A 25389-nucleotide genomic window follows, 5' to 3' on the forward strand; every position below is an offset into this window, starting at 1 on the left:
AAAAATCTATTAAACATGTGCTTAATTGGCCTTTTAAGTTGTGCAAACTCAACTTACATGTCTTTTACATGTAAATGCATTCCTAGAGTTCGATCTGCACTAGAAATGCATGTAACGGACTTCCTACAATCCACTTTGCATGAAACATCTCCTTTACATGTAAATCACTTCACATGTAATTGCATCTTGAGAGTGCGATTTGCACTAAGAAGGCAATTTGTGGACTTAGGCAAATAGAAAGAAAGTTTTTAAAACATGCAATGGGTTTCCTAGAGTCTGATTTGCTTGTAAATAGACTTCTTAGCCAAATATGTAACATGAAATGGCCATCCAAGGTTGCGATTTGCATAGAAATGACTTTTTACATATTATACATTACATGTAATGCCATCTAGAGAGTGTGATTTTACATTCAAATACATGTAATTGCATTCCAAGTCCACGATTTTGCCTTCCAAGGCCAAAAACACTCAAAGCATAAACATACTGCATATTTTTAAAACATGTAATAGTGTTGGGAGAGTGCGATTTACTTCTCCAACACAATTTATATGTGTTTTTAAAATGCACGTTTGCCTATGGAGAGTGCGATTTGCACTTCCAACCATCATATGAATGCATTATTTACATGTAAAAGCATCTATAGGGTCCGATTTCACCATTCCAACTTATTCAAATACATTTGAGGAACCCATTTTTGCTTTCCTAAGTGAAAAACGACTCAACTACTTCCATTTTTTGGCCACGTTTTCACCAAAAAGGCCCAAAAAATTGGATTTTTGTTGATGTATGTAGCTTCGGTTAGACAACCTCTGTGATCGATGATATGAGAATACATACATATGTATGTGTATATATATATATATATACACCAATATGATCTAGATATCTTATATATACACATATAATCCAATTGAATAGCATTTTGCATATGATAATCACTGTATCTAAACCGATGTTCATATATATATACTTTCATTTGAGATCGTATCTCAGTAACAATCGCAATGTATTCTGATCCTTATTTGTTTAGATCAATATCGATCTGCATAATATCATTATCGGGCTGTGAATGAAACGAGTCTATTATGGTCGTTGGTATAAGTTTAGACTTTTGTTATGTTTAACTAATACCGAACAAGTATGATAATCAAACACCGAATAGGTGTGACAATGAATGGTCATTTCTCCATTTGGAGACATGCCCATTCACTATCACACCCTTCATTGATAATTATACTCGATCTGCCCAATCTTGCTAAGCATTGGAAATCGATAAATGCAAAGCATATCTAAAGTATTGTAAGCATCTCAAATTGAAGAATATCTCCATTGCATTACTGAGAAATAAGTACATAGAATCTGAAGTAATTCAGATCCATTGATATTGAAGTTCGAACCTGCAAACTAATCTGTTATCAGTCAATATTATTCAAACATAGTCTCAAATCTGATATAAACTAATTAAACTTAAAAAATTTCATCTGCGTTTGTGCATTTGGATCCATGTTTTAGCATTTGGGGAAGACATTTTTGCACTCACAAGTCAATAACGATCAATATATATGCATTTCAAAGCCACATTTAGACCAAAAATGTCCAGAAAATTGCATTTCCAGCCCATGTGTTTGCATTTGGAGGCATTTTGGAGTTTGAATGCATGTAAACGCATTTAGAATCCACGTTTTTCACCAAAGCAAGCAAAAACACTTAAAGTTATTACATTTCCAGCGCACATTTTTGCATCAAAATGCCCAAATACATGTATTTTGCAAAAACGTTTTGCATGCAAGTTTGGAGACCACATTTTGGAGATTGCAAGTCAAAACACTCATGTTATTGGGCTTCCTAAATCCAATTTGCACCAAAAATGTGGGAAGAAAGAAGATTGCAACAAATATCTTGGTCTTGCATTAAAAGTTTGAACTTTTCAAAGGCTCTTAGTTGTTGCATGCATTTGCACTTGGAGAACCTGATTTTGAAGAAGACTTGTTCATTTTAACTTCTCTTTCCTCCACTTTTGGTTCATTGAGCTCCAAGTAAGTAGAAGATTTCAAGTTTCCTTACTTTTCTTGTTTTCTTTGCTATTATATTGCATGTTTTGGCTCATCTTTGTCCATTTGTTCAAAGGCATGCCATGTAGTTTTCAATTTTTCTTTAAATAAGTTGAAATCTTCTCATTTCAAATGCTTGAAAATTTTCCAAACTCCAAAAATGATTTTGCATGTAGAAGAACTTTTTGAAGTTTGTCAAAGTTTAAGTCAAAGCAAGAGGTATGTTTTTTGCTTTGCTTGTTTGTTTTGGTTTCCTTTTTTGGGAAGAAAGTTGCGAATTCCTACCCAAGAATGTATGTGCATTTGCATCCCTTCACTTTTCATCTTTCCATGTCAATACATATTACATCCGTTTTCCAATATATGCAATTACATCCTCTGAACCCAATTACATGTGTACCTTAAGTAATTACTATACGTAATTACCTCGAGAGAACCTGATTTTGGTAAAAGGTCACACTTTTAAACACCAAAGTCGCCATTTGTACACATCCATATGGATCCCAACTTGCATTCTTGGCCATACCCACAAAAGCCCATCTTTGCCCACATTCAATTCACCCTTGAGAGTCCGATTTTGACCCTTTTCACGCAAATACATATGCTTTCTAGTTCATTTGTAGCAATCATATATGTTTCATAAGTATCTAATCATACTTCGAATACTCATCCCTCATGGATCTGTCATTGTAATTCAAATCCCAAAGTTTTCATGGATCCAATTTCATTGGAAGATGTTTTCATCTTCATGTTACGATGCACTTTTCAAGATATGTCAAAACTTCTTCAAAGAATAGAGACATCTTGTCAAGAAGGCATGCTTCGAGTCAACATGAGTAATTCATTTGGTCTCCATTTTCCCAATGGTTGTTCGAGAACCTAAGTTCGTGTGGGAATGCACCAAGTACTTTGCTTTGCTTTTAAAAAAAAGAAAAGAGTTAAAAGTGCTGATGGAAAGTTGTTTGGAGTTTACATTTGGACATCATTGAGAAGGTTTTCAAATTGTTAAGAGACTCCATAATGTGCCAATCTACAAAGGAGAATTTAGGACAACTCGAATGAGAAAAAGCTTTATCACATCGAGTTTTCAAAACACAACTAGAAACTCATTAAAGAGAATGCAGTGGTGCAGAATATAGGAATCCCTGATCCCACGATCATCACAAAGTTCAAAGCATATTTTCTTCAAGTGTTTTTTGGCTTTGTAAATGCAGAAGATGGATCGCCTATAATCCAATCGCATGCAACTCAAACGCATGTGATGCAATTGCATGTAGTTCGATTGCATGTCCTCATGACATGTAATCGAATAATTCTTCTCACCTAGTGTTACTCAGTCAAAGTGGTTGAGTTGCTCCCACTTTTTCCACTTCCTTTCTCTCACTTCTGTTTCTATAAAAGGATTGCCCCTCTCATTGTAAAATAATCTTTTGTTGTATGCAAGAAAACTCTACCAAACTTGTGCAAGCATAACTTTGATTGTGTAGTACCAATCTGGGAGAAAGTGAATAAAGGAAGCAATTGGATTCGAAGCTTTGACTAGAAGCAATTGTGATAGTGCAAATTAGAAGCATTGACTGTAATTTGTGCCTATTGTCTTTGATTCATGTTATTATTGTGTGTTTAATCATAGATCATAGTAAGTTAAGATACAATCGGAGCCAAAGCTTTGAGTGAGAGTGATTGTGGTAATATATAGACTAGAAGCTTTGATTGTAGCTTATATTACCTTCTCAATTCACAAAAAAAGTTAAATTCCCTACTTCTGGCTTAGAGCCAAACTCAATTAAACATGACTTGGAGCCAAACTGGTATGCTTTGAACTAGCCTTTGAGTTAGTGTTGGTTTATTGGTATTACCGTTTTCAATTATTATGTTGAATTGTAGTTAGAGATTTTATCTTGCTCATTACTCATTCAGCGGGTAAGTGGATTCTTTTCTAAAGGTTAAGAGGAAAGAATATTGGTAACACCTTTCAAAATCTCTCAATTTCTTGCTTACCTTGAGTTGATCTAAGGAACAATGAGAAGGGGGAGCCTTCCCTTTAATGTAGGAGAGACTTTGTCTCATACGTTGTGGCTGGTCATTTTATTTTGCGACTAGATTTTAGCGAAACTGTCATTTGCAAAATATCAACCTGACAAACTTGTTGAACACTGATGGGTTAGGATAACAAGGGGTATTGACACTTATGAGGGCACAAGCGATAAAGGCCACATACTTGGCTTGTATGGAGAAAGAAAGGCGACGAGAGGCTAAGGTCAACTTTAAGGAAGACATTGCCAATACTTTACTACACACAAATTATGAACAAAATACTAGAAGACAAGTGTTGCAGATGGAAGTTCTTGTGAAAATCAAGGACCTACTAGAAACTATGACATAGTTGAGGATGACCATCTTGAGCATCATACATGTGCCTACCCGTGTGACAAACCATGTGGAAGTTCCGGTCAGCTCTTAGATGGATCTAATGCTACCATCAGTAAACAGTGGGTGACACCCCGCAATGGTGGAGATAGGCATCTTGGGAACCATCCTCATTGACACCATTAGTGATGAAGGATCAGGGTTGAATGTGCATATTGAAGAGACTTGGAAGAAGTTGGGAAAGTTGATGTTGTGGACACCAACGTTTAATTTGATGGTGCCGACCAATACGACATCAAGTTGATCAGGGCTTTAATATCACAACAGGTAACGGTCGGTACACAACCTTTTATTCTTGATTTTGTGGTAATTCCATTGAAAAAGGACTATGATGCTATCCTCAGGATTGGATAGCTCATTACTGCTCAAGTGAATCGTAATTGGAAACACAACATGTTGTCCTTGGAGAGCGGAGGTGGAAATATGTGATTGACTTGAGAACACAGGTGGTGAGCAAGGAGTTGACATCCTCAGAATTTGAATCAACAAGGGAATCAATTGGAGTAGACAAAGGAAGACGACAAATAGAGCCAAATGAGAAGGGTGTCCTAGAATTAGAAGATTGCTTGGAACATGATGTAGACTTCATAAACAGGCTCTTCCACTGTCAAATGGAAGATTACGAGTTGTTCCACCCATTATGTAACATGTTGTAGATTGAAGAGAAGTATGGAGAGAAGGGTGTGTTTTCTCGTGAGTATGCGGAATATAATGAAGGGGAGCCTTGAGTCAACGATACTTCAAAAAGTCAATTTGACAAAGATAAATTCATATAGTACAAGGAGCTCAAGCTGAAGGAGACAAACCTGGGAGACGAAGAAAATCAGAAGACCATATTGGTGGGGGATGATTAGAACCCAATGTTGAAGGATACAACCTTCAATTTTATTTTGGAGTATAAGGATGTCTTTGCATAGACCTTCAAAGATTTGAAAGGGGTGCCTTAGGAACTATGCGTGCATCTGATTCCTTGTATCTCGAGCCCAACTGATGCAGAAGTGATTGCACTAGATGAACAGAATCTATGTACTGAAGGTGAACCAGGAGATCGAGCGGATGTTGGAATCTGACATCATATTTCGGGTGCAAACAAGTGTATGGGTCTCACCTATAGTGATATCATTGAAAAATGATCGTAATCAAATTTGGATCTATGTGGCCTTTCGATGTTTGAATGTCGGCACCATCAAAGATCCATTCTTGATACCCTTCACATACATTATCTTCGAGGAGGTAGCCGGGCATGAGATGTACTCGTTTATAGACGACTTCTCCGGGTACAATCAAATTTCCATTGTGGAGGACAAGTTGAAAATCACATTTGTGGTGGAGAACGACATCTATGCCTTCAATCGGATGTCGTTTGGGTTGTTCAATGCCCTTCAACCTTTCAAAGGATTAATTTACACAATTATGATAAAATCTTTGTGGGAAATTTGAAGGCATTTCTTGATGACTGGTCCATCTATACTGGATAGGACACCCACTTGATGACCCTAAGAGAATGTATTGAATAATGTCAAAAATCACCATTGGCATTGAACTCGAAGAAATGTAGGTTTATGGTGCCTCAAGGGAACTCATTCGAATACATTGTGTGCAAGGATGGATTGAAGACACATCCGGATAAGGTCAGGGTAATTATTGGAATGGAACTCCCAACTGATGTAACAGAGGTCATGTCTTTCCTCGGACACATCAGGTCATGTCTTCCCTTAGACACATCGAGTATTATCAAAGTTTCATAGAGAACCTCACAAAGGTCTCCTACCCTCTGGACAAGCTCAAATAGGAAAGCGAGCCATACACCTGAGGGATCGCACAAGGACAAGCCTTTGAAGAAATGAAGACAAGATTAGTGGTTGCACCCATTGTGGCGTACCTGAAATTGGATAAAGAATTCCACGTGGATGTGGATGCTTTGAACTACAGTATTAGGGCCACAGGCACAGGTGGGGGAGCATGGACTCGATCATCCCATCTACTTTGCAAGTAGATTATTATCCAAGGCAGAGAAAAATTATAGCACGATAGAGAGGGAAGTTCTTAGAATGGTGTATACCTCACAAAAGTTCTGTCATTACCTACCAGTGACCTCATTCACATTTTATGTGGACCACCAGGCGCTTATATACCTCGTCAATAAAACCATTATACAAGTGTGGATTAGCAAATGACTCCTCCTACATCAAGAGTTTACTATCAGAGTTATTGTACAACTAGAATGAAGCCACATAATTATCGACCAACTGTCGAGGATTAAGTCTGGAGAGCCACTAATGCGAGTGAGTGATGATTTTGTAGATGCTCATCTTTTTCACATAGTTATACTACCCTCATGGTACACTAACATCAGAGAGTATATCTCAACCTCATAGTTTCCAAGGGACATTCTACCAGGAGAGTGCCAAAAGTTGGTCCTCAGAAGTAGTACATTCTAGTTGATCAATGGGTTACTCTATAAGATGGGTCCCAACCAAGTCTTGAGGAGATGTGTTATAAAAGATGAGGGTCTGAGAGAGATACATGAGGGTTCCGTTGGAGGCCACATGGGACCATACACCACAACTTGAACGATGTTGCTGGTTTTCTTTTGGTGGTCTATATTGTACAATGATGCTCGAGAATGGGTTGTGGGGTGAGACACTTGCTAGAGGGTGGGGAAATCACAGAAGAGGAATTTCATGTCCCTAAACCCCTTGCATGCTTAGGAGTTGTTCAAGCGACAAGGAGTAGATTTTATTGGGCCATTGGAGGCTAACCCTGCACATAGTTGTCCATATATTGTTGTGCCGATGAAGTACTTGATGAAGTGGGTAGAAGCACAAGGCTTGTCGACCAACTAAGCCTTGAGTACGACACAATTTATATAAGCAAATCATCACTCAATACGACATTCCAATCCAAATAACTAGTGATTGAGGTGGGTGTTTTGTAGACCATGTCATCGAATTGCTCATAACTGAGTTCAAGATCTTCCACTCATTGTCCAACTCCTTACTACTCGAGAGCAAACAGGCAAGCAAAAACCACCAACAAGATATTAGTCTTAATGATTTATAAGTTGTTCAAAGCTGAGGAGGATTGGGAGAAGTTGTTGTCAGTGTTATGGGCCTATAAAACTACATACATGTTCACGACAGGCCAAACACTTTTGTAATTGATGTATGACAAAAAAACAATTATATTGGTCAAATTCATGTTAGCAAGCCTATAGATGGCGGTATAGAACCGGTTGGGTGATATGGATATACTAAGGGAGCGGTGGTACACATTGAATAAGCTAGAGAAGTGAAGGTTGATGGCTCAGTAGGCCATTAATGCAGTGCAACAATGTTGTAGACATTGGTATGACAAGCACATTAGACAGATGAGGTTTATGGGCGTAATGAGATCAAACTAAGCAAGTTCAAGATGAGATGGTTTGACGCTTATAGAATTTTTGAAGTCAGAGAGAATGGAGCAATAAAGTTATCGACATTGGATTGTTGAGAGGTTGTACAGGATGTGAATGGGTTGAAGTTGAAATTGTACCACAAAAAAAAAAGACGGAGGGAGAACCTAGTTCGAACTAATGACGAAGGTATGTAAATAAAAAATTTATAAAAAAAAGAGAAAAAGAAAGAATTCACAGTACAGTTAAAAAAAGAAAAAGAAAGACCATCGGTCATATCACTGTACAACAGTGGATAAGAGAAAGTCTATGATGGACAAGAGAAAGCTACAAGGAGTCATAACTGCATACTAAGACACTAGATGAAACTACAAGGCATTTCAAGGAGGAATATAGAAGACCGTACAATGAGTTGCTAACATGTAATTAATAGATCTCAAAAAATAAAAAGAAAGGCATAGAGGTAGAAAAAGAATACCCTATGACAACAAGTGAAACATAGGTGAAGACTTTCCAATATAAACTTGCATGAAGGCAAGAAGATTCGACGAATAGATTGGAAGCCAACCGTGGGAGAAATTACGACAATGCACAGAGACAAGGACACTACACAAAGAGGCATCACTGTACAGTCCGGAACACAGTGCGGACATCATATCACTAACAGTGTGCCAAATTTCTGTAGGGGGGGCAGGGGAGAAGTGGGGTAACAACACAAAGATATCATACAACAATAAAGACGCTACACAAATCTATAAGATTACTGTACAGTTGAAACAAGAATTGCGCAGATACAGTCTGGCGGGGAAAGCAAAAAGACTAGTTCTAAGGGAGAATTAGAGGGGATGAACATACAAACATTGTTTGCTCAAACACATACGAACATAACATTTGTAGCTTGCATAACTATTGTAGTAAAATTATTCTAGATTGAAATTGAAGACAAACAATTGTGCCTTATGCAAAGAGGAAGAGGATGCTACACACATAGATAGAGAGATCATTCTGTGAGGTAGAAGCTGTTCTTGCCCTTATCGATACATTTGATATTATATTTAATTTAATTCATAAGGTGAAAAAAGAGAATTGATGGACCCATAAAAAAGGCAACAAGAGAAATCAGTTATGGCAATTACCTAGCACAGTTACACCACCTTCTGGAAAAATGGATAGAGGAATGAAGACATTGCCTTCGTACGTTTCGGGAAGAATGCCAAGGGAAATAAAACTTGGCCAAGGATTTAGAATTAGATGCAAAGGGATAATGTGATGATAGACACAATCACCTTCGAGGATTTAAATGACATTGAGTGTAGAAAGTGGTGGTGGGAGAACCCACGCGACTACCTTGTGAAAGAATCCCTTAGGTGTGCACAAGTACAGTGGGCCATTCAGATGCCAGTCATTTGTATAAGAGATTTTGACGTACCACTAAGAGCAACGGTTGGGTCAGATGATAGACATAGACGACAATCAATGTTCCTATATTAGCGATGCCAAATTATAGTCTCTTTTGCAGCCCATGCATTCACTAGCATATTTGGCATTCCTAGGCCAAAGGGCAAAAATATTGATAAGGGGACAAAGATGACAATTGGATAGGAAGACACTCTCTTGCGGATGATGTGTTGAGATGATTTTGTTGGAAATAATCAAGACTAGCTAAGTTACTGAGAGGGGAGGGGTGAACCAGTAACTTTAAAACTTTAAATCAATTCAGCACTGAAAGCATTAACCATTTATTTATTTAATTTACTGTATGCATGGAACGATAAACATTCATAACACATGAACACAATGATTTGGTGACCCAGAAACCTTCCAATTAGAAAGTAAAACTAGGGTGGGGATGATGCCCACAAAACTTCAATACTGCAGCATAAAGTTGCCCTGTTAAGGCTTACAATGATCACTTCTGGTGATCTGCCCTGTTAGGAGCAATTAGGACTGCTAGATCCACCTTGTTAGAGGATTTACAAACATAGAGTAAAGTATGCATTTTGTTAGGAGATTTACAAAAAGATTGTTAAGTCTACCTTGTTAAAGGATTTATAAACTGATTCACCTGTTAGGATGAAGCAGTGGATCTGCTTACAACTGTTTGCTGATAAGAGCCCTTTTTGCATTGATCACCTGATGTGATAGATATAACTTTTCTGCTCCTATGTTGACCTTGCTGTATTCCTTTGACTCTGCTGCTGATTCGCTTTCACTATTCTCAAAATATAGCAATACCTTCTTCATATGCGAACATTACTCTCTTTTATTCATATATTTCCCTCCTGCTGCAAATGATATCATACATTACATATATACCATTCCAATATTTACAATTGCAAGGTCGGCCAAAACTAAGTGAACAAAATATTACAGTCAGCCAGATAGTAGAAAACTCGGGTTCCTCAAGTTGACTTGGTGACCTTCTGATACACGGCATCCACTACGTTACTCGGCATCATCATGCACTCGATGGAGTAGAAGCTCGGTTCATACTAGCCACACAACATTGCTTGAAACTCGGTAACCATTAGTGACTCGGTAGATATAGTGTCACTCGGTAGAAACTAACTTCTTCGTTTACCTTGCTTTACTCGGTAAACACTGAGTCCTTCGTTTACCTTCTTCACTCGATAAACACTGAGTCCTTCGTTTACCTTTTTCACTCGGTAAACACTGGGTCCTTCGTTTACCTTTTTCACTCGGTAAACACTGCTGAACTTCTCATTCACTTGGTATCCTCTGGAATGCTCGGTGAGAACTGTTTACCTGTTGAACTTACAGGGTAACCACTGAATGCTCGATATACACTGTAGACTAAGTGATGAGCTAGATAAGCATTCAGAATTGAATAAGTGTTTGCACTAATGACAAATATATCATAATTCCAACAGATTTGACATAGACACAATGGACACTTTAACACATGCAAGTGGAGGGTAGTGTCTGAAAAAGTCATTTCTTGCACAGGGTGAGTGGAGGTGTTTATTGGATGTGCTGAGGCCCTGACTTGCAGGAGTTAGCTGCACGTTTGCTATTGCAGTGGCATAGATAGCTTTGATGAATGGGTTGAGGCGTGGCGCAAAATACAATTGCGCATATGTATTAGCATACAGGATGGAGGAGTTTATGACCCTACAACATAGGACTTTCTACATGCCTCATCACGTTATTGGGTTCTTTCTGGAGGCTGTATGAACACAAGTGTCTCCCCACCTACAGAAGTTGGTATTGCAAGGCTATGTGCACCCATCCCAACCAACCATTTTCTATTGGATGCATTTAGATATCTTGGGAGCTGGTGTTGATGTTCAATTGAGTAAGAAATGCAAGCAACACATAGTGGTGTCAAAAACAAAATTTGAGATAGATGGTGAGGATGGTGACGTTAGTGGCTAGGAGGAGTTAGGGATACGTTGAGGGCTAGCAAAAGAAGTTTTCAAATGGTGAGCCAAGGAGTGAATCACTTGGTCAAGGGAGAGGCATTGGACTTAGAGGTTGGAGTTGAGGGCCTTCCAAGAGTTGTATTAAGTACCCCTAAACTTTCAGGAGAATGTGCACAGACAATTGTTTCTGCTCCAACTCTTCTATCTGGGGCCAACCTGTTGGTTCCATCTATCTCATTGGGGGTGATGGTGGGAGCCTTACCCATCTCAAGATTTGGGGAGTTGAGGGACCCTATCATTTTAACACTCCCGAGTATGAGCACTATGGTCGTGGAGCAACCGACCATAGTTGAGATCATTTCGCCAAAGGTTGCAGAGCCAACAATTGTTGAGCCAAAGGTGGTGGAGACAGGTGTGGCTAAGACAAAGGTGGTCATAAATGTGGTTGAGACTACAGAGTAACTGACATGAAAGGAGCTGTTGAGAGATGGCAAAGTTGAGAGGTTGGGGACCACTCCTACTGAGTTGGAGGTTCCAGCCTCGACAAAGACCATGGACGCTTGACTCACCTGTTTCCAACTCACACCCTTGGCACTTGTTGGACTTGCATCCTTTTTACCATGATGACATGTACCGGTGCCTCACAAGATTGTACATTTGAAGGAGGGGAGTCCATACTTGAGGGAGTTGGTGATAGATCTCTAGGATGACATAGCTATATGAGGGGAGGAGTCTGAGGGTAGGATTCATGCAACCATCTAGCACGAGGTATTTAAGACTCATTGTGAGTCTAGTAACCTCAACTAATACTTGGCGGATATGGAGGCAGGCGTACAAAGGATTGTGGTCTCTAGTCAATTACGGGCCCATGAAGTGGTGGATCAGGATGTACAATGATTGTTGGTGTTTTCTATAGGAGGTTGCACCAAGGAGTTTGCATGATGTTTTGAGTCTTAGGGATGGTCTTCTACAAAGACCCCTGCAATATTGGAAGATTGGGGGCTTTCTGGAGCCTATAGGGGCGAGTTGGATCCACTCTTTGCTGAGGAGGGTTGAGTATGTTGTATAAATTTTTGTAAGTCACTATTACCAAAACTTACAAAATTGTGACTTTAGGCAATGTCTAATGAGATTTGTCTCTCGTCTCAACAACTCGGGATGCTCCCTTCTTACTGTAGGTGGCTTAAATAGGAACTTAACTAAAATTCCAAAAAGGGCATTCTCTTAATCAATTCCTCTTTTTTCAAGAATGATTTGCATACAACTACAACTTTCTAACTTAGCAAAAGTGCTTTATTGCTACGATAATACCAGTGACCTTGGAATTGACATAAGAGCAGTTCCAGAGGCAGCAACTTTTTGTGTTTTGTGAAACAAAATAGGAACCCAAAGTTTTATGTGCTTGTCTTGAATGAGGATTTGAGCAGATTAGCTAGTAGGGCACAAATTCTCTTACTGTTTAAAGACCCTTAGTCTACCTTTGCTTTACAATTGTTGATGCAATGATGGTTTTGTTTGTGTTTTGTGCTTTTTTGTATTTTTTGAACAAATATATAAAATAAATACAATGCAATGCTTAGAAAATGACTTACTGCTAAATGCAATTTTAATTGTTTGCACAAATAACAACTGAAATGAATGGCATGAATTGATCTTAATTACAATTAGAACTTGGTGAATATGCAGTCCATGAGGTTCATAAATTGCTAGAAACACCTCAGCTATATTTCCCAAACCTCACATGAAATCGCAACAACCTCAAACCATTCCCTACAACACTCATGATGGGCACAATAACGTGATGGGCAAAATAACGTGTCTATTGTTTGCCAACTTGGACGCAACTCCTTGATGATACTATGGAGGCTTCCAAATGTACAACGTGGCCTCAAAAAGGTTTGATGCAAGCTTGCAAATTACCACACATCCCCCACAATGAAATACAACCAACGAAAAAGCCAAACACTGCCCAGTATGAAGGATGACAACTCACTCAATCACTAAAAAAACTCCCAATTAGTAGCACAAGGGTATTTAATGCAATAATAGTATTTCAAACATATCGAACCCTCTTGTGACAAATAAATCTACCATAAATTCTCACAACTCCCCAAATAATAAATGTAGACTTTGAATAACTTCAACACTCAGTAGTCTTCCTAGCTACAAAAGAAACAATAATGGAAGACAACAATAAATCTTAGAATATAATCCACAATACTTCAGTTGTAGATTAGATCTTGACTTAGAATCAAAACCCTTATACCTTAACAAGGGAATTGAAATCACAAATCAGAAAACCCTCACAAGACAACAAAAACAATAGACAATTGGATGTCCAATTCTCAATAATGGGAGCCATATTTATAATCTCAATTATGCAACTCAGCTTCAACTACACACCTTTCACTTAAAAGCCTTTTTGCTTTATACTTAGGCACATAATATAATTTCTTAATTTCCTTTGGCTTCCAAAAATGACCTTATCAACCATATCATGATATTTTGACACACAAGGCCATTGTTTCTTGTGCCCAAAATTTAAAACTTTTTAACTTGGTTCCAATGAGTTATGACACTAAGGTGGCCAATGTACAATACCAACAAAAATAACAACCTCAACACAATTAGTTGAATAATAATAAGAAATCACCCGTCTTGCAAAAATGATTGAAGAAGCAATTAGAATTGAGATCTGACAACAGAAAGGTGATCTTGATGAAGAAAGATGGTGAATGTATCTCACGGGTTGACTTAATAAAAATAGATGCTCCCTCCAAGATTTGTGGAGCCCAAACCGATACTTAGAAATAAAACTCTAGGGCATCACTTAAGTCGTCTAACTCATTCGAGCTTATCGAAACCATCTCTTGACTTACCATAACTAGTATGTCTCTCAAAACAGAGCCAAAACTCACGATAGGCCATTGGAAAGCCTAATAACTCCACAAATGAGACCCTTAAATCCCATTGTCAACTTCCGAGGGTCGCGATGATGTACTGACCAAGCTAGCTGTAGGAACCTACTAAAAATGAGGATATTCATATTGGATACTTTTAATAAAAATACCTACAACTTAAGCCTAAAGTCTTCAGCTCTAAATAATTGCTGCTACTATCTATCACAATTTGTCCTTTTGCAGCTCAAAATCTTCAAAAGTTCAAATTGGCTCTAGATGCAATAGGCAACTCAAAGTCTACACAATTGAATTTAAATCCCTCTTGAATCAAAGCATTAAAACTCACAATCAACTCAAGAAAATGTCATCACATAACAATTTGAATTAGTACAAAGTCTCAAAATAATTTTCCTCTTTTATTGAAACCAATTTGATTTACATCCAAGCACGAAGTCTTAGAGTGCACATAAAAATTGACAAAATATTCTTGCCTTGCCAAAAGATGATTATTTACAATGAGCTCCGTCCTCTATATAGGAAAAGAGTGGAGGGAAAGATGGAGAAAGAAGGCAAAAACCCTTAACCACCTTGAGTTATTCTCTAACAAACTTCTAACTAATATTGACTTACTCAAAATTGCATGCCTAATGCACTTGCATTTTGATTATGTGTTAACACTTTGCTCATGATGATATCACATGCAATTACTTCTTGTTTTTCTTTACACGTAATATGTCAACTACAAATTAAAAATACACAATGAAAATATTCTAAGTGCTTGACGAGACACAATTTCTATTACATAATCCTTTTTGGTCTTCATGTTGCTAAATGAATGCCTTATGAATTATGTGCTCAGGTTTGGTGGAAGCTTCTCAAACCGGAATATGAATATGCATCCTTAATTGTTCCGTTAGGTGTTTGTTGACCATTTTTTTCTTGGAAACATTCTATGCTTATAATCATTCTTTCTTCTTTGCATGCATAAAACCAATTCTTTAGAGGGGGGAAAAACTTAAAAATGGAGTTTTCCTTGGAGCATTGCATATGGAGTACGACTGGAAACTTTTGGGACAGAAAATGGTCATATCCATTTGAGCTCAAAATACTTCTTAAATGGTGGATAAAACCCCAAAACGAGATTTTGGGTGCAATAGCATGTACATAAAACAAGCTTTATGTGTGGAAAATGCATGGATAACGAGCAGCATAACATATATTTATAATGAATTGTTTATGTTTTTATCATGAACAAACAAGTAAGCAACCACCATCATGTGTTTTAAATCATGTGACAGCAATATAAAAAACACGGAGGAAGTGCATGCAAGTGTGAAAGTGGGCTTTTCGAAGGCAAAAACATGTACAGAATGAGCTTTCTTTCTTTGATAGTTTTGTTCAACAACAAGGTTTTTAATCCCTGTTGCGCTTGGAAGTAAAAAGAGACACTCTTGCATGTGCTTGGAGAAATAAGACGAAAACTAGGAGGAACACGTATCATACATGAAACAAATGCAAATCTGAAAATAAAATGAATAGATTTGCAAACAAAAACAAAAGAACATATATCTACAACTTTGCCCTGTGAAATTTGCAAGAAATTTTGCCTCTTTTCCACAAAAAACAAAGGATGAAGTCTCTGCAAATCGCAACACAAAATCTGAAATAAATACAAGAAGATTTTCGAATTTAGAAATGATTGAAGTAAAGAGACTTATGCAGATTTCAAATCTTGATTCAAATGAATGCATTTTAGAGTCAAGATTCATTGCTTGCCAAGTGTGGGAAGTTGGAGAATTATAATGCACAAAAATTGCAACTGTATTGACTAAATCAAATGCAAAATGCAATGGCAATAAAAAATGGCATTAAAAACAACTTGAAGAGAATGATAAAAAAGTTGCATTTTATAAGTAATGCCAAAGTACTCACCTTTACTAGAAATTAATGTCTCACGCATTAAAAATAAAATTATAATCCAAACTTGGGACTAAAACCAATACAGATTTGGCCCATACTTACCATCTCTTCGGCAAACATATTGTTTGCGACAACTCTCTAATGTGATAGATATGGAATAATAAACCAACGTATTTCTGCACCCTTATCGTAGAAGCCCGAAATCAATATTTACAGGAAACTTATAGTTCTCAATGGTTTTGAATATCAAATAATTCTTGCTCTAAAAATGTAAGCAAGAATTATTATCCTAGATATATCCACGAAGGCTCTCAAATATTTTCAGTGTGATTCTTTTATGAATGAATTGACTTCTTTAGAAATTTATTTTACCATTGATTATGTATCGAATATCACCTCATGCAAGGCTCAAACCCATATTTTAGTTATCAAAGAATTGTAAATATTCAGAGTATTTTGTCTACATATGCCTGCAATAGTTGTCTCTGAAATTAATTCTAAAAATGATATATTTAACCCTTTAGGCTGGCAGGAAAACTACCACTAATAAAACCTTTTTGTAAAAATGTTTCCGATGAAACCTCTGATTATACCCAATAGGATGGCAAGTTCGATGCTCTGATACCACTGTAATATCTTGGATTGGATATTTTCCCCAATTTATCTCAAAATGAAACACCAAAATTGAAACAACAGATTTGCATGCAATTCTTTTTCAATTAACCAAAAGTAAATACAAATTGATGACAGAGAATATAGTCTTCCACAATGAACATTACACTATTATCTTCAGCAAAATAGGAATACAATCTAGTCGTAGATACAATAACTACAGGAAGATGAACTTGGAATACGTCGTGAAACACCTGCACGATGTCTCCAACCCACAATGGATTTTCGTACACTTTCCAAGCTTGAGGGTTTGTGTGCTTGTGCTTGCTGAAAGCTCTAGCTTCCCTAAAGCTCTCAATGAGAGAAAAGAAATCCAAAATCACTAATCAAGAATGCTAAAAATGAGCTCCCTCTTCCCCTTTTGAGTACATCAGGATGGCTCTTCATATTCCCTTGCTTGTCTTTTCATTTTTTATTCTATGTTCCCGTTTAACGTTCTTTTTTTTCACTTAAGAGAATAATATAACTTTGTAAGATAAAGTGACTTATTAATTCCCCTTTTTAATTTTGAAGTCACCTTATTAAAGCAATTTAATCTTCAGACATTAAGATAGATATTCCATTGAACTCAAAAACCCATGTATAATAGCTTGCCAAAAAGCTCTAGACAAGATGCTCAAGGTTCAATACTACAAAGCTGGAATACGGATCCCAAGTGACTCACTACAAAGATTAAGTATTAGGAACCATTGCTATCTTGTCTCCAATCTGCTAGAAGGTGAAGACGCCTATGTTGAAACTCATACTCACCCCCGAAAAAAGACATGGTTAGCCCGTGAGACCATGATGGAAACGACTAATGATGCATCAAAGGTTAATGGCTAGAAAAGGGGATCTTACACAGTTGTGCTTTCGTATGCTAAATACTTTTCCATTTCAGTAATCCAATCAAGCAATTCATCCAAAGCTAGCTTACCAACACAGTATGTTAAATTGAAATTTGGTATTGCATTAACTCTAGTGAGAGCTTTTAGAAATCTTTCATCCCTCTTTTCTAGGTTAGGTTCAGTATCTCCTGCAACAACTTCCTTAATTTCTTTATTACTCACATCTTCAATAGGTCTTCCTCTTCTTTGGACAATTTCTGCTACTTCAAGTCTAGCTGAAAATTTCCTTAATATATCCATTATTGTTGGATCTGCATCTCTTCTTCCTCCTTGCAACCCTCTGCAATTGTAGGTCAGATCTCACCTCTGCCACCCTTCAACCAAACTCAATTAGGGCTTCACAACTTTGGCTGAACAAGTTCACAAGGAACACAATCTCGACCCTTACACCACTTCACGCAATTTTTTGGTTGGAGAGACCTCAAAGAGTTTAGTCCAATCGTGCAACAAGAGTAGACACAATAGAAACAAGTATTTGGAGAGAACCAAGCAAAATTAGCATTCATTCATAGAAAATCAAATGTACAAAGGTTCGACAATTGGCCTTCTTACATGCCAGGCTTATACATGCCTGCTTGTTTACAATCTTCGGCCAGAGACCTTAGATTCATTTCTCATGAGTGATAATTTGATACTTAGAGCTAATATCTCAAAAGATACATTACATTACAATATATAGGCATCACAACACGCAAGTCATCCTCAAGATCCAAAACATTCCCCAACATCAGGAAATGTATTATAAGAAATAGGTCTAGTCCCAAATCATAAGGAACAAGTGACATAGCATGTTTGAAAGCTGAGTGCGCTTCCTAAGATCCACGATTATAGATTTCCATTGCAAGTTTGAAATTCACCAATAGTTATAAAAACTGACAAGAACATGCTACCTAAGATAGAATGAATTGCAACTCGAGCAATCAAAGGTCCAAACAAGTTTGGATTCTAGGAATAAGAACTAAACTAGGTCTATATCATACTTTGAACATTGCAAGTTCTGACTTGAACAAAATAATGATCACCGAAATGATCAATAGACTGGAAAACTGACAAAACTGAACACAACATATTTTTGGTTGATGCAAGATTGCTCTGAACCCAAGATGCTCCTGCATCATTCACAAAACATAAGCACCGTTTTAACTATCTCTATGCTTAAATAATCATCATTGATTGACTAATCATTATATTGCTTTAATTATCCACTTACATTGCTAAGCTTGATAATCTTTCAAGTCACTGTTCCCTAGTCTGCTTTCTAAAGGAAATTATGAAATCTTCAAAAATATGATTTTATGTGGAATGATATTTATTTAGGAATCCCTCATGTCTGAGACATGACAGCTAGCAAGAAGACTAAAAAAAAAAAATAGTTTTATTGAGACAACCTTCTTTGGGATCTCAATACAAAATAACTTGTTCTATGTTTTGTCAACCTCTACAATTCAAAGATAAGGGAGGTAGGCCATTGGATGCACATGTTCTTTGCAAGTTTGCGTCAGCAACATAATTTTTTTGGCTTTTGTGGCAGTTAAAATTTGGAGCCTTTGGGTCATTTGTTGATTTTTTAAATTCAAATATATATACTATGCACATTGATAATGAATTATGAAAGAAACTAAATTTAATTAATATGTAATACTCTCATTCAACTCTCTATACAACTTAAATGTTATACTAAGGATCTATAATGTATATCATGTATGCCTTACCAATTTTGTCACATGAATATTTGGAATTTTCTATATTTTAAGATTTTATTTTCTATATTATAAATAGCTGTTCCCTTCTCCATCCCTTGCTGCACCATAAAATGGCCTCCAAAAATTGTTCCCCCTGTTCTCTGCCATCTCCATCCCTGAAATAGGAAAAAACCTGCTTTTAACAATGTTGTAGGGAACAATTTGCTCATAGTAGTGAAATCTGAACTTGCAAAAAGCTGAAACAATGCAAGAAACATGCTTACAGCAATTGATGGCCCTGTTGTTTGTGACTTGAACAAAAATCATGAAATGGAAAAATGACAGTATGAAATGAGAATAGTCAGGGAAAATACAAATAGATTTGTAGAAAATATTTTTGATGCTTCTGGGTGCAGGGGAAATTAGGATGGCCACCATGGTGCCCTTATAATTCGCAAATGGAAGATGTTCTCAACGGATGTTCACCTTCTACATGGGGTGTCCTAGGAAGCCTCCACTTTTTTTTTTTGAAATTTTTGGAAATAGGGAGGAACAGTCTATCCCTGGCCTACCTTCCTTGGGGCATCCCTTTGTGGGAACAACTAAAAACCTAGTGTGGGAACTGTGGTATGTAGGCATATTTAAGAATCAATGAAAACTTTGATGTACCTCCATTCTGGCTGACAAAATGAAATTTCCATTTGTTTTCAAGGGTAAATTATTTTGAAAGTAACAATAGATTATTTTAACAATTTGGACTATTGAGAGTCTGAAGGTTATGTGCGTAATGTTCCCATGACAGTTTTTCCTTTTTCCCGATGCATGTTGACACTATTTATGCTTTGTTTGGTGTAGCTGAATCAGACATTGGCTGGGTGGTTGTTAATCTGGAAAGAGTTACATATGTACAATTTGAGATCTAGATGGAAATTGAATCAAATTGTTATAAGCTTTATTAGTAACATGCTATATCCATGGTGCAAAGGGTCTCTATGTAGAATTACATGGCCTTGATTCCTAGGATGGGATACGGTAGGCAGTCCATAATGGATGGACTTGGAGATTCAGGCCTTGTCTAGGGATTGTGCTTAAGTTAATTACGAAATACTAAATTCATTACAATAAACAATGTATAAATATATAATTTCTGTTTAATTTATAGATAAATGTTGAGCTGCTAAATTGATATCTGTTTTGTTTATTATAGCTGAATTCACAATATATTCCAGAGATGGAACAACAAACTTTGTATATACGATATGAAATTGCATAGTTAAATTGTTCCCACTTTTACTAATCAAATTTGCATTACTTTTCTTCAACTAAAGTTGTAATTTGAAAGATGATATATGAGATATAATGTCTGTATGTGGATATATTTTTGTTCAAGTTTGAATTTAATAATAGTTCACTTGTCGACATTATCCTGATATCTTTTATACATACATAATCTCATGTATTTTGATATGTATTGTAGGTTATTGAATAATTGCAACTGAACAGTAGCGAAACAATAAGAGCTAATTTGTAATGGATTTTCTTATATCTAGAAGGGGTTTGCCACAAAAGCTGAAAATAATACATCTCTTAATATTTTTCCCCTTGTGTTTGGAAGACCAATGCTTGTGGAAAGTTAAAACCTTTAAACTTATATTGCAGTTTGTAATTTCTCTTTTCAGTTTTTTATGAAATTCATATGTAAAAATTAGAATTAGAAAGAAAAGCATGAACATATGCAGTTCACATAGCAAGAATGTGCTGCCTTTTTTCACCGTGCTCAATCTTTGCAGTTTGCATGTTGCAGGATGGTTTTGCTGTTGTTGCAGCAGATGGACCTGGTGATTATCCAGTTGTAGCTGAGTCAAGAGCAGGAAATGATGCAGAAGGTGTGGTTGTCAGTCCTGGTACAGTAGCCTACATAACAACTGGAGGTTGGTCTTTTTTCATTTAACTTAATTCTTATAGTGCCTTTTGTCTTTACCGCTTTGGTTTTCATTTATTTGAGAGAACTGATTTGATTTCTTCCATCTTCATTGTGTGCCTATCATTTTGTTTTTAATATTTGTATGTTATTCATCTATTTTGGTTCCTTTTCTTTGTCCTCTCTTCTGTGTTTGCATCCAGTTTTGTTGTCTAATTTTTATGCAGTACCGATTCTTCGGATTGATCGTAGATTACAATTCATAAGAATCTGAGAATCCTAGTGATAAGACACTTTGTTTTCTTATATGATTGTCTGATTTTACTTATATAAATTTCTCTCACGAGACCCAAAATTTTAATAACAATGGCTTTTTGTGATCTAATTACTGAGGTCATATTTCTCTCGGGAGGCTCAAAATTTTAATAACAATGGCTTTTTGGGATCTAATTTTACCGAGGTCGTATCCAAAGAAGTCCTTTTCTGTTTTATGTGTAGGCAGCATTTGGATGATGCTGTTACTCTCTAGTTCAGGAAACATATTCCCTAGGCATTTGAATAAACCTTTCCATGATCTGCATATTAGGAAGGAGGGACTTATCTTAAAAATAACTTGGGTTAATGTAGCACCCAGCTTGATGCAGAGGTCTATCAATTTAGTGCTATGAGATGGTTTTTTAAAAATATTTTATTCTTTCTTCCTTTGAATGTCCACTTGTATCCACGACTTCATAGAGTTTATTGGTCCTTGAACTACTGGGTAGCCGTTCATTTTTTTTTGTAACTTCACAACAACCCTTTAGAGGTCAGTTTGGGTTTTCAACCTTTGGCATCCATTGAAATATCTCATCTTGTGTCACTATTGAGTGTTAGCTACAATTCCAGCTGAAAATAAATCTGGTAAACTTCCAAGTTCATTGAGACCATTTAATGATATTGTGGACCATTTTTCGAAAGATCAATGCTTAATTATTATGATCAGTATTGACTGCCACAATAGTTCAATGATTTTGAGAGACTATGGTTTCATTTTCAAAGGTATCGATTTGTTGGCAATGTAAGGTTTATGGATCTCTGATAGAGATCAGTAGTTCTTAATCTTCAAATAATATTGATTCTAATCAGTTATGAATTCTGAGTATATTTCAGATTGTATATTAAAACTGCTAACTGAGTATATTTCAGATTGTATATTAAAACTGCTAACTGGGTAGCCGTTCATTTTTTTTTGTAACTTCACAACAACCCTTTAGAGGTCAGTTTGGGTTTTCAACCTTTGGCATCCATTGAAATATCTCATCTTGTGTCACTATTGAGTGTTAGCTACAATTCCAGCTGAAAATAAATCTGGTAAACTTCCAAGTTCATTGAGACCATTTAATGATATTGTGGACCATTTTTCGAAAGATCAATGCTTAATTATTATGATCAGTATTGACTGCCACAATAGTTCAATGATTTTGAGAGACTATGGTTTCATTTTCAAAGGTATCGATTTGTTGGCAATGTAAGGTTTATGGATCTCTGATAGAGATCAGTAGTTCTTAATCTTCAAATAATATTGATTCTAATCAGTTATGAATTCTGAGTATATTTCAGATTGTATATTAAAACTGCTAACTGAATATACAATCTGATGAAATTGTAAATATAGCTTGGTACTATGTTTGTATCGCTGCAGAGAAGGATCTCATTTCCTCTGTTATTGATGGATTCCTCCAGCAGTGATTTCATATATTATATATATGTAGTAAAGAGACATGTCCCCGTAGGAACATGACTTTACGTGGCCAATGGCCACGTAGGTTAATGTCCCTACGTGGACATTGGAGCAGTCTTAAAGTAAACCGCCGATGGTTCAAACTGCCTGATACAAGTTACAATATATTGGAGGACTTAATAACAAGTCCGATACTCATAATGATGTTTAGAATATACTATATATATATATCTGAGATAAGATAAATTATAAATATGCTCAATTTCAACACAATATAAATAACAGTAATTATATATGTATATATACATATATATGTAGATATATGTATATATATATTTCTGAGATGAGATAAATTATACATATGATCAATTTCAACACAATATATATAACAGTAATATTATATATATATATATATATATATATATATATATATATATATATATATATATATATATATATATATATATATATATATATGTGGATGGAAGAATCACAACTCATATATCAGGTACAAGGTGTACTTCGCTTCTACTGAAGCTACACTTTAACAGGCAAGAGTCACAGGATATGCATGGTATGTTGTCATTGATGGCAACTACTATTATTTACTCTTCATCATTTTGCAGTTAACATAGTTTACCGAAGGATTTGATGCTTATAGTTATCTAAGTACTGGAGACAGAGTATCAGGTCACTCAGATTGATCAGTTTGGTTCAGACAAGTTTTGGAGAGTCAGAGGATACAATTGCAGGGTATGAATGCAGACATACTATTATGCCTAATCCGATCATTGCAGATCCTGAAGGCATTATATGCATGAGATATTCACTATTGAATATTGGTTTGACAATGTTTTGGGAAGAACATGACAGTTCGGTATAACTATTGCCCTTACAGTTGGTAAATCAAATTTGATTATTGAGTTGGTGATTGCTTTTATAGAGCCGAGATCGGAGGATACTTGTGTGTGTTACCAACATTTGAATTTGAGCTTTGATCCTGTTTTGGCGCGGAGACGTCTACACGTTTTATCACTTTGTTTTGGCCGACAGAGTTAGAGTTTTTGGGTAGTGATCTTATATTTAAGATCCATTTTGGGCTGTGAAGCAAAAATATAGAGAAGACATATATAGAAGAAGATAATGATGTGAATGTGGTGATCAGAGGGTATGCTTAATACGCATATTACGTTCTGAATGCCTTGATATATTTTAGATTGTGTAATTGAGCAATGTGCTCTAGGTCATAGGCTTGAATGTAAGTGCATTCCCCTTTTGTACTTATTCCTTTAACATGGCACTTATTACTACAATACTGAATTATTTTTGGGTATCATCCCCACTGGTCCCAGCAGGGTTTTTTCCTTAACCTGTTTTACTCAACAACAAGTGATGGTGTTATGACGCTTAGTTGTGTATCTTGTTTGGTTTAATTGCATTTTCTTAGTATTAAGTTGTCGTTTGAATTGAAGAAGGTTAAGACTACTGTTGCATCGATTAGACCCCCACCCTCTCGGTGCTTCCTAATCCTAACAATTGGTATCAGAGCTTTGTCCCTTGGAAGTACTTTAGCAACTTGAGGACAATCTTGATGGAAGCTCATAGTAGTATTCACATTCAGCTCCTGAATTCACTTAATGATTTTGACAAAGCTAATGGTCGCATTGTTGATTTGGAAGAACCATTGAAAGAAGCAGTGAAGTTCATTGAGAATCTAACAGAACAATTAAGGCAATCTAGGGACAAGAGGATAAATTTTGTTGATCAACTATAACATAAGGACAATGGTGCTGCACCTACTACTGCAGGCAAAAATCTAAGGATTAGATGAAGGTTGTGAAGGAAAGAGATGATCTAAAGAATGAGATGTGAGCTATGGCAATCAAAATGACAAGCTAAACTGAAGAATGCCACAAGTTGAACAGTGAGGCTGGACAATTGCAAATTTTTCTTGAAGAGTTGAAGCATAATAAACAAGAATGAGAAAGAGTTAATGAGATGCTGAGTAGAGATTTGGCTGATGGAAGAGAGATTCAAGAGAATTTAAAATCTAGCACTGCAAAGCTTGATGAACAAATTACAGGTCAAAAAGCACCTAGTGAAAAGCATGGTTTGGGATATGAACAAGGAGAATGTTCTAAAACTGCTGAAGAGATGGTAGATTAGGCTGAGAAACCCAAGGAAACATCTTTGATGCAAGGACATGGAGGAAAATTTAATGACACATGTTTTACATGTAACAAGCTTGGTCATAGGGCAAAGGAATGCTGAAGCAATTCAACTTCTACACCCTTTCTGGATATTGTTTCACATGTTGGCAGTCTGGACACATCTAAAGAATGCTGATCCAGAGTGAGAACTGATGCTAGATCTAATGCAAGTGGAGGTAACTGTACTTTGGTCATATTGCAAGAAACTGCAGGTTG

At 36.4% G+C, this 25389-nt stretch overlaps 1 protein-coding gene across 1 annotated transcript in view; it reads left to right on the forward strand.

Moving 5' to 3' along the window:
• The window catches only part of B73 (molybdopterin biosynthesis CNX1 protein / molybdenum cofactor biosynthesis enzyme CNX1 (CNX1)), a 255040-nt gene that overhangs the window by 34743 nt on the left and 194908 nt on the right, over positions 1-25389 (forward strand). The window contains exon 3 of the mRNA XM_089789691.1: positions 21127-21253. Coding sequence (XP_089645817.1) covers positions 21127-21253 — 127 coding nt within the window. The remainder of the gene's footprint in view (positions 1-21126; positions 21254-25389) is intronic.

Source organism: Cupressus sempervirens, chromosome 1 (assembly GCF_028749045.1).
Source record: "Cupressus sempervirens isolate cs-2001-9-10 chromosome 1, ASM2874904v1, whole genome shotgun sequence".
In the NCBI taxonomy this organism is placed as follows: Eukaryota; Viridiplantae; Streptophyta; class Pinopsida; order Cupressales; family Cupressaceae; genus Cupressus; species Cupressus sempervirens.